Source organism: Fulmarus glacialis, unplaced genomic scaffold, assembly GCF_000690835.1.
Source record: "Fulmarus glacialis isolate BGI_N327 unplaced genomic scaffold, ASM69083v1 scaffold5612, whole genome shotgun sequence".
Lineage (NCBI taxonomy): Eukaryota > Metazoa > Chordata > Aves > Procellariiformes > Procellariidae > Fulmarus > Fulmarus glacialis.
The window spans coordinates 28,559-44,341 of record NW_009197052.1 but is presented as its reverse complement, the minus strand read 5'-3'; the positions used below and the strand labels follow the sequence as shown (position 1 = coordinate 44,341).

The following is a 15,783-nucleotide window of genomic DNA, read 5'->3' as shown; positions in this document are numbered from 1 at the left end:
TTTTTTTTTTTTTTTGGCTTTGTTTAGTCTAGTTTTGGATTTCTCTGCTGGATCAAAAGGCACTTGTTTGAACAAGGCACACAATGTGGGTTTGCTTCGCGAGCTCCCTCGCCGTGCCACGTGCATCATCACCAAAGCTGTGCTGGGGCTCACCCACTGTGGGAGCAGCACGGGTGTGTGACAGTGGCATCGATAAGTGTTTGTGCTAAAATGCTGAGATTTGAGAGAATTCACACATACGCTTGCAAACACCTGGGAGACAAACAAACGACGACACGGCTGCGAATTACCGTGTTTGCAAGGACAGCTGGAGAGCAGCGATTAGCAAACAGCCCTGCGGACGCGATGGGGCAGGTAAGCGAGCACCGGCGAGTGGGTGAGCGGAGAGAGATCACATTGCAAAACCACGTATGGGCCGTTGCTTTATCCTGGTGCCTTCACACGCACGCACTGACCCCCCGGGCTGCATTCCGCTTGCACAAGATCCTCCGACCCAAGGAGCGACGTTGACTTGGAGCCAGGCAAGAAACGTGGCCAGTGCTGCCGGTGCTGGGAGCCCACGAGCCGGCCCCCGGCCGGGCTGACAGGCAGCACTGCAATTTGGCTCCGGCGAGAGCAAACAAGTACAGGTACGGACAAGATTTATTTTTCCTGTTGGAACACATTCATCTGCAGATTAGCGGCTGCTCTGCGCACCCCGAGTCTAGATACCGCCAGTTAACTCTTGTCTGCCAGCCTATAGCCGTCCCGCTAGGCAAAACACCCATACAGCAACAGCACCCAGCTCTCCAGCCAGCGCCTGGTTCCTCTAGGATTCGTGTCCTGCGCTTCAAGCACATCAACCCAGGTGCCAGAGGCACACTGACACGCAATTTTTTTTTTTTTTTTTTTTTAAATTTTTGAGGGAGAGAGTAAGAAACATCTCTAAGACCGGGGTTCCCTTTCCTAGAGAACAGCAAAGCTGGTGTTTCTGGGCCAAATCCAAGACGGGTCTGTAAAATTCCCAGTTTCTAATTTTTACAGACAAAAAGAAGCCAAAATCTTCAAAAGCAAACCCACAGCTTCTGTTCCTTATTTAGGGTAGACTACATTGAAATCTAATTATCTCCCTGCAACTCCCTGTGCAGTCGAGGCAGACTGAGAGGGATCTCCAGGGAGCAATTCCTTCAACCTGCCTTAAACACCTACCTGGGGATGTGACCCAGCACCCAGGGAAGCTACACAGAAATAACTCCAGATCCCGTCTTCCGTGACATGCGAGTCAGACTGCGCCTTTACATTCGGCAGAGCAGCTTGTCCTTCCAAATATTAGCCTCTTTAAACACCTAGAGGTGAAGGAACATCTTCGGTGCATGTTGACCCAAGGGACTAGCAGCAATGGCAAGATCAGTCAGCGAGAGGAGGCAATTTCACGGTTTGTGCTTTATTTTCCTTTTTTTTCCCCAGATTATGGCAATCTAATAACTGGATTTAGAGTTCCCATACAGCCACACAACAGTTTGCTTTCCCATTCATTGGATCCAGAAATGTCCCTTGCTTGGGGACAGCTGCTGAGACGTAAACAGAATATGACACACTCTTACGGCCGGTCGGGGAAGCGCACCTCTTGCCTGCTGCAGCGTGCCACATCTCTGACCTGCCGCAGGAGAGGTTCCTGAGAAGTGAACGCTGGTCACGGTGCTACAAGAAAATCAGTGGTTTGGAAGGCAAACGTTGATACAGCAGTTGGAGAACTCTCAGACAATTGAGCTGGAGAGGACTTGCCACTCACTCTGTAAGGAAGATGGGGAAAAAAGAAAAGCGTCTGCTAGAGACACGGTTCATATCAAAGCTAAGCAGGAGTCTCTGCAGTTTTTAAACATGAAACAAAAGGACAAAGCGCTGTTGGCTGGAAGAGGAAAGGGCAGAAAGACAAAAGGTGAGAGGAGAAGCACCGCTGAACATGGCTGCTCAACCCAACCTGAAAGGCAATCCATGCTGCCTAGAGAGCTCTTCAATCACTGCAAAACCCCACTTCTTTCTGGGTAACAGAAGAGCATCCTTCAAGGGACACAGTTCCCGCCTCTGTGGAGCCAATACATAAAATGTAATTAAGCTTAAATTTCCAGGGACAGCTGGTTGTGGAGCCACCTGTAAAGAAGCAGTGCCATCCACGCCAATGTACATCCCAGGAGGCTGGGCGTGTGGGCGAGGACTTTAGAGGACTCTGCACAACACGAAGCAGCAGATATCTCAGCAACATTTCTTGAGACCCTTCCCATCCTTAATCAATGGATAGGAAGAACAGAAAGAAATCAGGGACACAATCGCGTTGTCAAGTGAGAGATGAAGGTTTTGTGGCACATTCTTCCAGCGGGAGGGGAGGCTGTGTACTGTGGATGGCCACCGCATCAGTAGCAGCCACCCCAATTTTCTGAGCAGCAGGCTCAGGCAGACTAAACAACTTGAAAGGGATTGAACTAGCATGAAGGGAGGATGAAGGGGAGCAGCCATTGAGCCAGGACGTTCAGAACAAAAGCGATGAAGGAAACGGGCCGGTTGCCCGCACAGCAGTGCCACAGAGTGGGTAACACACAAAAAATCAACTGTTACGACACATTTGCAGGCACAATCTTGGCACAGCGGTGTTACCAACACCTGGTGGAAGGATTCACATGCCAAAGCGTTGGCACCAATGGAAGGCAGAAAGGCAGGTCGCAAGAGAGGAGGGGAAGGGGCAGCCTCTGGCAAAGTCGGTAGGAACCACTTTGGAACCAACAGCTGTGTCTACCCACTCAGGCAGCTCAGTCTGCCCAGGACACCAAAATGTGCCTTCTCACCCCACACAGGCCACTCTAACCTGAGGTGCCACCTCCCAGCTCTGTCGCCCAGGGCCAGGGCTCTTGCATCCCACGTGTTGCTCCTTGAATGGAAAAAGTAACCCCAACTCAGCTCCAGAGCAGGGCCATCTCCTAAACACGGCAGGTTCATGTGAAAGTCAGTCCTGGAAGTCAAATTTATAAACAAACTCTTCCACCTGCTGAGCCTGTGTTTACCAAACCCAACCTTACCCAAACCTCCAGCTGGGCTTGCAGAGCTCTGTGGTTTCCTTCCCCATGCTTATCTCCAACCCTGCTCCTATTAACAGCTAATTTCCCTTCTATATCCTTGTCTGCCTACTCAAAGTGGGATCTTGCAACACAGAGGTTATCACCTCCCGAAGGCAGGCTCCTACGGCAGCTCACCACCCTCCGCTCACGTGAGACCAGACGAATCCTGCCAACAGCCCAACCCAGGAGCCTGCTGCCCCGTGACCCTCCAGGAGCATCTCCATTTGACCCAGCTTCCTGATCCCTGCGTGTTTGCCGGGGATCTCCGGTACCGCAGTGCAAAAGCCATCCCACTCCGGTAGGGAAGAAGGAGAAACTTCACCTGAATCGAGTCAAAAATTCTCCAAGACCATCTGCTGAGGACCACCACCTCAGAGGCGTCTGCCCTGCCGTTCGCACGTTTGCTGGCAATAGGGCCCCGCTCCCTGGCTCACCATCTCTTTCATTTAACTCCAGCACAGGAAGCTCCACAGTGGCCATCAGCGTGAGAGAGAAAAAGGAAACGTTTTCAAATTTAAAAGTAACATGAAACCGAGCAACCACGAAATTGCCTTGTAATCGCAATCATTATATTTGTTGGAAGGAAACAGAAGAAGACCCAGCTAAGCACTATGTATTTAGCATTTTAAAGCTAAAAGTAGCAGTAACATCATCAGCAGGGAGAAGGAGTTTGAACAGAAAGTGAATGATCGCCAGCAATTATTTCCAAATATTTTAAGTAAGCGCCCTGAAATTGGAAAAGGCAACACATGTTCAAATCTCTGTCCTGGCTTAGAGGAGAAATAGAAACAGGTGAAGTATTATGGAGAGGGGAGGAATGGTAAAGCCAACCATACAGAAATGTTAGAGATTAGGAAAGATCGATTATCTATAAAGAAGGAAGATGTACTTAGGGAAGATTTAACACTGGGAAGGATTTTAGATTTTGAAGGGAGGATTCCTCATCTCCTCTAATAGTTCGGCTTCCCAGACCAAATGGTATCTCCTGGTCCACAAATGAACCCCCTCCGCCAGTCAATATCCCTGACACTTTACATGGTTCAAAGGTTAATTCAGCACTGCAGTTCTGAGATGTCAGAGAGTTTGGTCAAACGTCAGCAATAGCATAGAGCTATAATGTAATAACATGTTAAACTACATAAGGACACTTCATTTAGGAGGATGCTAAAACCGAATCATACTTCATGTGCACTCTTCATCAACCATAGCTGTGGGTAAGCTCCATCACGAGGAGATAATTTCTCCTGAGTCACACCCAGGGTGCAGCGCTAGACATCAGCTTCTTAAATTAATGCCCGTATCTGGAGAGCCACATAGCTTTTTCTCAAGCTTAGAGAAGTCCCAACATAACAGTTCTCTGAACCATGGATGCTGATTTTCAACAAGTCTTGAATTTCAGGAGAAATTCCACAAGGGTGGAAAAAGGCTAATATTTTGCCTGTTTATAAAAATATATAGTTAGATTGGATTATTATAGGCCTGTCAGTCTGAAAGTAATCCCTGGGAAAAGAATAGTTGATACAGAGTTAAAAGAGATTACTGCCAATCAACATGTTCATGGAAAACAGATCTTGTCAAAATTGATTCTCATTTTAATAGATTACGGTTTCCTTAATAGAGCAATAGTATTAACGCAGCAATCCACCATACCGCAGCTTTCCTCAATCAGGTTGGGCCGGTCCTGCTCTGAATAAGAAAGCGGAAAGCCAGCCTAGCGTTCCTTAAAATAAATTAAAATCTGGCCAAAGGCTTCAGGACGTAACTGGAAACAGGAACTCTTTGGGGTAGCGGAGTCCTGCTGGGATCTCGCATTGGCTCTGTGCTGGTTAGCATCTTTACTAACGGTAAGAGCATTACTGTGACCATGGGTGATGAAGATGAAAAGATTAAGGAGCCGCTAGAAGAAGAGGAGGCTGCGCTGCTGAGAAGTGGGGATGGGAGTTGCCTGATGGAAGCAAACGAGCAGCAGCTCGGTGCCAGCCCCGGCACGGCTCCGTGCAGCCCCAGTGCGGTTGGGCTGGGGGAAGAGCCGCTCTGAAAGACAGCAGGAGCACCAGATGTGGCTTGAAACGAGCAGTGATGGCCTCAAGGGCTGATGTGATCCATGGAGGAGAGCAGGGAATGTCACACAGGAGTGGGAACGCTGCTGTGGCTATTGCAATGCCCACTCTGGTTTGGCAAATGCAGGATGAGAGGGATGTACGGCTCTGCCGCATGGCCCAGGAGGGATCTCGCTGCAGCACAAGGAGCCCATGGCTCTTCCCTGCTGCCCCCTGAGCATCCCGTGTCAGGGCCATCAGCATTAGGCAGGCAGGAGGTTACCAACACGTCGCTTGGAAGATAAAGCGGACAAAGAAGACTGGAAATAAAGTCTATGCTTTTAGCCCCTGGAACAACCATCATGAGATTTGGCCTCCCTGTCACCGGAGAGGTTCAAAGCTGGGATCAGAGAGCACACGCTTCAGAAAAAGCTAATTCAAAGCAGCACTGGGCAAGGGCGACTTTGCCATCTCTTATACAGCTTACACGAACGGTCACAGGTCATTCCTTCTGACCACGCAGCCAGCACCACTTCCAAGCAGTTATTAAAAAAAAAAAAAATAATACTGCTAGCTCAGAAACCTGTGTTTTAAGTCCAACTCACAGCAGCATTTGCCTGGTGTGAAAGGCACCTGAGGAACCTGCACACAAGCTGCAAATCACAGTGTAATACACGGTATTATTAATAGCAACCTACAGCAACACATGAATTCATCGCTAAACCCTGCATGGGTATCTGTTCCAGTATAACCATCCCTTTGTACTTAGGCACTCATTCTGCTGCGGCTATTGCCCGGCCCTCGCACCTCTGAGCAGCAGGAGGGGCGTAAGGTGGCATCTGCCTCCCTCCTGCCGCCGAGTTTTATTCCGACCCCTGCGAGCCCGAGCTGGAGACCCACAAGAGGGCGGTCGGGGTTGCGTTTTCCCTTCGACTGCATCTTTTTCCACCTTAGCATCCTGGGGAGGCTCACCACAAAGTCGCTTTTCATCTTCCGTGGCCACTTACAGCTACTTTCTGAAGAGAAAGTAATAGGCGTTATCATATGCCACGATATATACAGGTAACAGAAAATGTTTACTGCGGATGAAGAAGCTATTTATTAATTGTAGTCCCTGGGATGTTTGTGGTATGTGGGACAGCCTGTTTTAGAGCTGCATCAGCCAGCAGGCCCCCAGATCACATGGCTGATCATGCTGTGTTTGTAAGATCAGGGTGTCCACAAAGTTTATGCTGGGTTTTTGAAGACTAAAGCGTCTTCTCTTATTTTAATTATTCAGAAATTTCAAAGCGATCATATTAAAAATAGATACAAAATATTAGACAAAATTAAATGTCTCCTTCTGAGCTCAAGAGAAATGTTACACCATTATCAGTGTTGAACTCAGCTTTAAGACCTTAGTCACCACCACAAGTTTAATTCAGATCTAGATACTATCATTATACTATCATGGGTATTATATAGTCGTGTCTTTGACACCTCTCAAAATTTCCTTATCTCCTGTTTCCACCTCCCTCGCTTTTTTTTTTACCCCTCCAAAACAAGGGCTATGCTCTGCTGCTTTCCCCTTCTCCTGCGCAGCACAGCCCACAGGTACGGCAGCTTTCCATCTGCTCCCCTCTTCAGTTCCTCCACCCATCCCACGTCTGCTCTCCCTCCTGCCTGGTCACCTTCTCTTCTCTCCTCCTTACCTCCTCACCCTCTTCTGCATCTCTCCTCAAAACCCTATCCTCCCTCACGTCCATGCAGCTTAACCCCCCCTTGCCTCTCCCAGCATGGCACCATCCCCCTGACCTCCAAATACTCTGCACTTTCACTGTCTGGAGTTAGTTTCCTCCAAATCCACCTAAGATCCTTTCCAATTTGGCTTTGTTTCGTGGTTTAGATACCTTCCACAACCAGTCAAGACAAAAAGATTTTTTCTCTTTTTGAAAGAAAGTACAGCATTGGGAAGGCCAGTCTATGTAAGCCATTCAAAAGCAACTAAAAGGCAGCAAAAAAAGGTTTCTCCTCTGCATTTGACCCTACAAAAGTCACTATTGCACAATCCTTTTGATAGCACTGTATCACACCAAGAAGCATCAGGAAACGGCAGCAAAGAGTCACAACCCTTTGCTCACGCAGGCTCTCGAGGCTCTCCAGACTGCCCAAGGCAGGAGGAGGTACTCACCCCAGCCGCACCGCAGAGGGGATGTATGTAAAACCTCCCAGTTGCAGCTGGGGGGACGCTGAAGCCTCTGCCATGGAAAGAGAGACGTTTCTCTGGCTACCACGGCCACAGTGAGCATCCCACCCTCCCCGGTGGCCACCCACTAGAGGGAAGCAGCTCCCACAAGTTACTCTCCTGCAGTGCCAAGGTCTCTGCAGGAGCTGGATCAAGAGTGCCCATCCTTTGGAAGATTCCCCTGCCCCGAGAAACCCCAGCTCTGCTGGGGAAGCGGGAGGGAACCTGCCAGGCAGGAGCGCTCAGGCTCAGGGCTCAGAGCAGACGTTAACTCTGCAGCAGCAGCAGCAAAGCGACTGCTTACAAAGGTGACTGCTTTTGCTGGTGACATACACGTCTGCTGTACTTGGATTTGGCACTGAAGCCCACGCTCCTATTTTACTAGCTTTCACTCCGCTTGCTTCCTTTGTTTGCATTATTTCTACAGCAGCCCTGTCCCTGTCCGAGGTTTTTCATTACACAGACCACGCCTCCCCACAGAGCTCTAGCAGTAAATATGACACAGACACCAGGGATGCACGGAACAGGCGGACATAAGGAAACACGCATTAGAGCCCTGCCTTGCCATTGCACGGCAAGTGTAGGGGTGTGGGGAATTAAGACAACTTCCTTCCCTGTAATCCTTTAGAGGGGCATTAGAAAGCATTTCTTGTTTCTTCAACCAAAATGCACAAAAGAATTTCAGTGGTAGGGAATGTCATACACGAAAATAATGTCTCTCCTAGGATGCAGCGCTCACAGCCCCGCTCTGGGACCTCAGCCTTGCTCCGCTGGCTCTGCCCGTGTTTGGCTACAGCTGCCACTTTCCTCTGGCTCACCTGCACGAGGCAAGCTCCTCCGCGGGGGCCCGAGCTCCAAGATCTGCTCTGCGCTTGCCAAGGCAGTCCCTGCACACAGCTCCTAGGTTAACTCTGCTTTGGCTGACATGCCAGATACTGAAATAATACAACATTTTGAAATAATACAGCATTAAAAAAAAAAAAAAAAGAGTTCATAAAAATACTTTATCTTTCCATTTCAGCTGGCTCCCTTACCCGAGCCACATTTCAGCAGCAGACAATAGTAGCAACTAAAATGTATTGACAAGTCAAGGTCCTGCTAGTAATGGGGAAGGTCAGGGCCAGCATGAACAGTGATAATCCACCCAGCAAAGCTGCCTGGGACAGAAGTGACAGCTCCATCAGCAAATCAGATGATCCATGCAGGTAAACTCTTTTATATAGAAGCATTTTGTGGAGATTAAGTTAAAATGGTCTACCTACCTGCTATTATTCTCAAGGCCTTCCACCAATTTTTGATGTTTACTGGATAATTGAAGGAAGCTCACTGAGGCAAGCTGGATTAAGTTACAGAAGTTAAATCTGCACTGTAGCTGGAAAAATGCACGCTTCACAAGTGTGCATTTGTCACGTGGACTCTATTAACCACATGGAAACAGCCATTAACTATATTATTTCCCCTTAAAAACTTAAAAAGCTAACAGAGGGGGAGAAACCTTCAATGTTTGCTAAGATCCACAAGTACACAGACCGCATACAATGCTTTTCTGCAAATAGCAGAGGTAAAAGAAATAAAGTTACTGCAAATTATCCTTAAACCCACCTTTCATCCAATTTCTGTCAAGCAACACAAACCCTTTTCAAATGCATCTTCTCTTACTTAGATGAAGACATGCAGGAAATTCAGACAGCTAGTTCTGTTTGGGCAAAACCAAAGCAGAGATCAAAGCTAGCTTGTAACAAGCATCTAAGTTTGGCCTTAACACCATGTTCTTCACCTAAAAGGCAAATGAGCTAGTTGTGGGCAATTTACTTCCGAAATTTTAAACCCAAGTTTGGAGGCCATTTGAGACCTAAGACGGACAAGAAATTGAACAGCAGTTATGAGAATTAGGCCATTTGAGACCTAAGACGGACAAGAACCGATCTCAAGAAATTGAACAGCAGTTATGAGAATCGGGAAGACAGAATTTTTACAAAAAACAACGTAACAAAAATATCAAAGAGCAATTTTATTTAGCTTATTTGGCACAAAACTTACAAGAACTGTTTTGTTCCCTTCTTAAATTTAGTACAACTAGCAAGGAAAAAAGGCATACTAATACATTTAATAAGCTATACAGCAAGTGAATGTGGAAAGAGGCACCAGAAAGATCTACCAAAAAATCAAAGTGCATGAAAAATACCTACTCTGAGCGCCTCACGGTATTGTATTAAGGCACCACTCCTTTAGAAGGTTTACTGAATACATCAAGTGTGCAACTTCTTGGTTTGGAATGTAAGAGTCCTTCAGCCTGTATCGGAACTGGATACCGCAACCTCTGAACGGAACAACATTTCTCCTTGTACATGTTATTTGGAGAGACCTCCTTCTGCCCAACATCATCTCTCAGCCAGGAGTGTCACTGTCATACGCTTTGAAAAAGCCAACATAGGTTATCAGGGTGACCAGCATTTTACTTCAGAGTTTTAAGCTGTAGTGTACACCAGGCCTACAAATTCTTTACAATGGTTTTATAGAAAAGAAATGCTGCAGAGACAAAAGTAACATGGGACATATCAGTAACTATGTTATTGATAATTTATCAAAAGAACTTTTAAGGACTTCCTGGAGTATCTCTTAAAAAAAAAAAAAAAATCAAAATCTGAGTAGTGTTATAATCCAGAATAATTAAGTACACTTTTCAACAGAATACTACAAAGCTTCCTTTAGGACTAGCAATCAAGTCTGACAAATTCCACAAGACTTCAGGAACTTTAAGTGTAGAAAAAGGCCAATATTCGACAGTGGTAAGTGTTTTTCATAATTGGAAACATTTAATGCAAGTACCTGTAACTGCAAATCATATTATACTGGTGTATGTATATACACACACACATACACACACACACACACACTGGAACATCATTACAAAAGCCAAACAGACACCTTGGTTCATTGTGGATTCTGCACATCACTGCTCTTAAGTACTACAGAAGTTGCACCAGGTTTTTTATTTCAGCATCTTCATTAAGAATTATTCTTTTAGGAACCAAACCACTTCAGTTACAAGAAGAGGTACCACAGGCCAGATTCACACCTAGTGTGAACAGGTTCCAAACAACCAAACAGAAGTTGCATCTGCTTCCTACCAGCTTGGACTTTGGTTTTGCTGCTCAGCTGGATCACCAGTCTCCTTTACTTGCAGGAAGAAGTTTGATAAGAAATCAATGCCCATATCAAAACTTAAGTGGGAACCAGTAAATGCAGAATATTGTATCAAACCATTGTACACCACCTCTACTGTAGAGAGTTTCAAACATCTCAGGAGCTTGAGACTGCTTAACCTGAACTCTGGAAAAGCACATTTCTCTATGGACATGCAAAGGCATTTAAATATGAACCCTAGGTGTTACAATATTTCATTTTTTGTCCTCTTATGGTGTAGACCTCAAGAACACAACTGTGTGTCCCATTATAAAACCAAAGCACCCTTGAGCATTACAAATTCTAAGCAGCAATGGCTGAAAAGAAGGGCATCTGGAAGTGATCTACACATTACAGAGCATGGTGTTTCACAAGTCTCAGAACAGTTCAGTTCATACTTTCTGGGATAACTTTCCCTATACCTTTGCCCCAATACAGAGCTGTAGTTTTCAGTAACTCTTTTACCCCTGAATTATTTGCTACCACATATAAAACATGCCACAGAAGTGGCAGTCAGGGCTAAACATTTAATAACATGTCCTTTTTGTCCTTTATTAACAATTACAATCAGCAGAAAGAAAAACTATTCACTCAAGTCATTTATTTCATGATTTATATGTAAGTCATGTAGCAACTTAACATTGGTGTTACACATTTGTGCTTCCGTTCTCTGGCACTTGGAGGAGGAATTCATTTCCAGATAATCACATCTTGCTGAAGCATTCCTTTGCATTTGTCCAAACTTGAATTCCCTTTAAAAAAAGTTTAAAAACAATAGGTAGAAAGATACTTTGTTTGCAAACCTCATCAATCGACTTCCTTCCACAGAAGACTCTACAAAAAAGTCCCACAGAACTTCACACAAGAGTAAGGCAGAGACCACACTGGAATTGGACCACACTGCCTATTACGTATCAACATTAACATGTGACTGAGTTAGAGTAGGACAGAATACGTGGGAGGTTTTACGCTAGTGACTTCCAACCTTCTGTGACTGCAATGTTCCTAGTTATTCGAAGTTTGCATCTGATCCCCTGCTGATACAATATATACACTAGCCTGGTCTTTCAGAAACGTACCTTTTTGCACATGCTAATCTGCATAACAGCATAGCTTATAAGCGCCTCCTTCAAATCATGATTCTTTTGTTCTTTAAACCGTTCAATGTCAGCCCAGGCACTTTTCACAAAGTCTCTGGAATTAAAAGCAATATTTCTGTTAGTAAGTGCTTTACATGTTGCATCCTCAGCTGATCTTCCTTCCTCTGAACCCTCAGCAGAGAAGCTATGTATGACGAAGTGCTCCATCTTTCAGTCAGTAAACCAAGTTCTGTAGTTATTATGCATCCCACAGTGTCCTCATTTTATAATTGGCACTACTACCTAATTCTCCATCTTCTTCTTAAGGTTTTTAATCTAGAGAATCGGTTTTACAGGATGTGTTGGGTTGTTTGGTTGGTTTTGGTTTTTCCCCCCTCCCCCATCACTGCCATAGAAGCAGCATAATTCAGAATATACTTTTCCTCCTTGGATCCTGTTGGGGTAACTAAGTATCTTTATGCTAACATTCAGCACACAACACTGCACATTTCTTTGTCAATTGTCAAGTCAGAATCTTGGTCTTTCCAACGTGAAAACTCACTTGTCATCAGGATTTTGCATTTACAACGCAAATTTGACTTGGACAAATTCACTTCAGGAATTAATTTTGTTGGTTTGGTGATGTGTCTTCAGGTCTCCTTCACTAAAATGGAGGTAGATTTCTGTAATTCATAGCTTTCATTTGTGCTGGACTATACATACAAGGCAAGTATTCACTTGAAAATTGCTTCCAGAGCTACAAAAGCAGATCTCCAGTACTTCTGTCAAAATGATTACGAAATTGCATTTACTGAGCGTCTTGTTGTTTTGACCTATTCATGAACTAGTCTTAATCTTTCCAACTTTAATCCTAACATATTAGGAGATACCACGTTTACCCCTTGTGTTATACGATGAACGTGTTCTGACACAATCACATTGCTTTAGGAATGTTAGTTCCTATTTTTCATGTTTGCATTCCTGAAGAAAATTTCATTAGAGCACCAAGAAGCAGTTACTCAAACACAACTCACCAGAACTTCTAATCTCTTTCAAACAGGAGTCAGTTGTCCCCCATATGAGAAGTTGCAGAATATGAGCTCAGGACCCATACACGCAAACCAAACTAAATACTATATTTAAAGCAAATCAGCTTTGGAGTCTTAGGCTATTCAGCTGCAGACCTACAAGCCCACCTGCTAAACATATTACTAGCTGAACATAAAAGCATGCAAGTTAGCCATTAGAGTGGACTCAGTAACTGGGAAAGTCATCAAGTTTTACATAAGCCGTACACTCAGACCAGAAGCTAACTGCATGTACTGTACTTTATTTCACAACTTGCAGCTGACAGGAGCTTTTATAGACAGCTCATAAACACCAAGAATATATTAAAAACACTTATAAAACGCAAACACCTTCAAGAGCATCCAGTCAAGGACTTTTGCTAAGACAAGCCCTGTGTTTTCTTTGAAAAAGTCAAGCCTATTTACCTGCCCTCCAGATTTTTAGACTTAAGTTGTTCTTCTCCTTCCTGTATCTGCTCTTCTAGAACCTTTATCTTGGCTTCCCTCTGCTCGGGGGTTTCCTGCCCAAAGAGCTTGCTGGTCATCCCTTTCAGGGAGAATGTTCTCACAGTCTACAAAAAACAAAGACACTCTAGGTTTGGGATTCTTGAGCACAGCCACAAGTCATGTGATTTTTACCAGCATCTGGGCTTATTCTTGATATTCAGCTCATTTTTGGCTTTAACTTCCCTTTCATGAATGTCCCATTGATAAGTAGCTAAAGAAGGTATGGTGGCTCACATTAGACTGAGCAAAGTGAGGAAGAAGTAATTTCACATTCAATTTCACATTCAGGTTGGTCTGTGGATTGGACCATACGTGAGTCATTGCACTGACATGGGTAACCTTTCAGAGCAATTTTCTTACTGAAGTAGGAAAGAACTTAAGTCTTGTATGAGAAAGAAAAGCCATAAAGTAGTTGCACATAGAGCATCAATAGATCCAACAGCAATATTAAGAATTCTAAACACTTTTTTAAAGTTACCACTTTAAGATAATGTTTTAAGTAACATTATCTTCCATATAAAAGGGACTAGCCACATATCAGTAATAAACACCTTTCAAAAGGCAGAGGAAGCCTTTCAGAATTTTGATCTTTAGGATAGAGTTGTTTGTGTTATTCTGCTCAGGTCATATTTCCTGCAGCCCTTTACTTGCTCAGTATTCAATAAAAGAAGTTTGGTACAAACAGCTTATGTCACCAAGAACCAAGCTACTTTAAACCTCAGATGCCTACAGTTCATATGATACTGCTTCTCATAAGCAGCAGCCAGCATGTTAGTGCCATTTAAATGTCATTCTAAGTAACTTGGCTCAAATGAAAAAAAAAAAAAAAAAGGAAAAAAAAAGGCATTTTGGAGAAGAAAGTGGAAAGACTCACTCCTGTTGCCAGCTCCTCACACTGCTGTTTCTTAGATGTTAGGTCCTGTGCAGCCATTTCCAAGTCATATTGCATTAGTTCGTGTTTCCTGCAAACTGCCCTGAAAAGTAAGCAATGAAAGATCCGTCACATAATTGTTTTGTTACGTTTCCCTGCATTTAAACTTTACAAATGGCATCATGCTTTTTTTTGGCAGGCAGCACATTCAGTTATTTATCTAGCTCAACTTCAACAGCCTTATCACAGAATGCATAACTCTGCAAATGCTGTAGTTAAGCAAGCTTGGATCGAAGTATAAAGAAAGTTCTTAGTACAGCAGCATTCTGCTCTTCTGCTCCTCTTTTTATACTCATTCCAAGACACTCTCAGCAATACGAGCCCTACCACCTACTTAAGGACACCACTGTAAAATAGTTTTATTTAAAATATATTACAGAAAAATCACAACTATGACAAGAAGTACCTGGAGATGGTACCTGTCACAGCAGCAATGCATCAGTCAATCATAAAATTATTTACATTTTAAACAATGAAACAAGAAACTGTGCTCCTGGATTCATATAGCACCTTTCATCTGGAAAAGAGGAGAGTTTCCTCTGACCACCTGCAGTAAGTCCCAGTCCTGTGTGGGCTGACGATGCTACATCCGTACTCCAAGGCCGGATGCATGTTCGTCTCCCAGGAGAAGCTACTTGTGCTCTGGGTTCCCACACAGCAGCCTTCACACGCGCCAACCCGATTCTCTACAGGACTACTGGACCTCTCCGAGAGGTCCGGAGCCAGCCTGTGGAGAGCACAATAGCTTTACGTGCAATCTTACAGCATAAAGCAATTTGCTTTTGTATCCACACTTGTAAGGGAGGACTGCCCTATAACGGTTAATGTAAAAAAAAACCCCAACAAAACAAAAACAAACAAAAAAACCCCAAACACAAACCCTCAGTATTTAGCTGCACAATACTGCACAGCAGATGAAAGTTATATAAGGGGACTTTGAAACTTGCTGCAATTTGTAATGGCTGTAGCAGCCTGTTTGGCCTATCTCATTTGAAAGCTGAAGCTTTCAGCACATTGGGGCATTATTATACCAGAAGCCAAGGAAACAATGTAACCAGAGGAATAAAAAGCATTACCTTCCACAATATACAGATTTTAACATTTCTGTCATTTCACTATTGATCAGCTTAGTTCTAATTTTTATTGCCACCCACATGGCAATCAAATATGATTAAGCAAAATAAGAGGTAAGAACATGGAGATTCCACAACTTGAAATTTCTACTTCTTAGAGGGCAGAAAAGGATACCAACCTAAATTCAACATCCACACAATGTTAGAGGAAAGGTCTAGAGCTTCCATTTGAGCTATACACTTCTGTACATACCTTAGCGCTTCTGCATAGAAGAGATACTCTTTCAGCTGATCTGCATAATGTTCCTCTTCTTCCAGTATGTCATCAATAGAAGCTGCGTATCTGGTGAAAAACAGCCATGGTTAAATATCAAGTTCCTTAATTTAACCTTTAAGGACTACACATATAGTAACAAGGGAGGACACCTGTTTGACAGAAACACCAGTCACAAAGTAAACGACTGAAAAGCACTTCTAAAAAGCGCTTTTTCCTTTGTTTTGAATTAAACTCTGAATCAGCAAATATAAACACTCCTGCAGGCCTGTTTCTTTGATTGTTACTACAAGATCTATTACAAGTTTCCTGCT

General features: G+C 44.2%; 1 protein-coding gene across 1 annotated transcript in view; it reads right to left on the bottom strand.

Annotated features, from left to right (window-relative positions):
* Positions 1–10,633: 10,633 nt before the first annotated feature.
* The window catches only part of SNX4 (sorting nexin 4), a 32,960-nt gene continuing 27,810 nt past the window's right edge, over positions 10,634–15,783 (bottom strand). The window contains exons 9-13 of the mRNA XM_009572392.1: positions 15,449–15,538; positions 14,066–14,165; positions 13,111–13,256; positions 11,618–11,732; positions 10,634–11,290 (exon numbers count right to left, since the gene is read on the bottom strand). Of these exons, the coding sequence (XP_009570687.1) occupies positions 11,243–11,290; positions 11,618–11,732; positions 13,111–13,256; positions 14,066–14,165; positions 15,449–15,538 (499 nt within the window). The 3' untranslated portion in view covers positions 10,634–11,242. The remainder of the gene's footprint in view (positions 11,291–11,617; positions 11,733–13,110; positions 13,257–14,065; positions 14,166–15,448; positions 15,539–15,783) is intronic.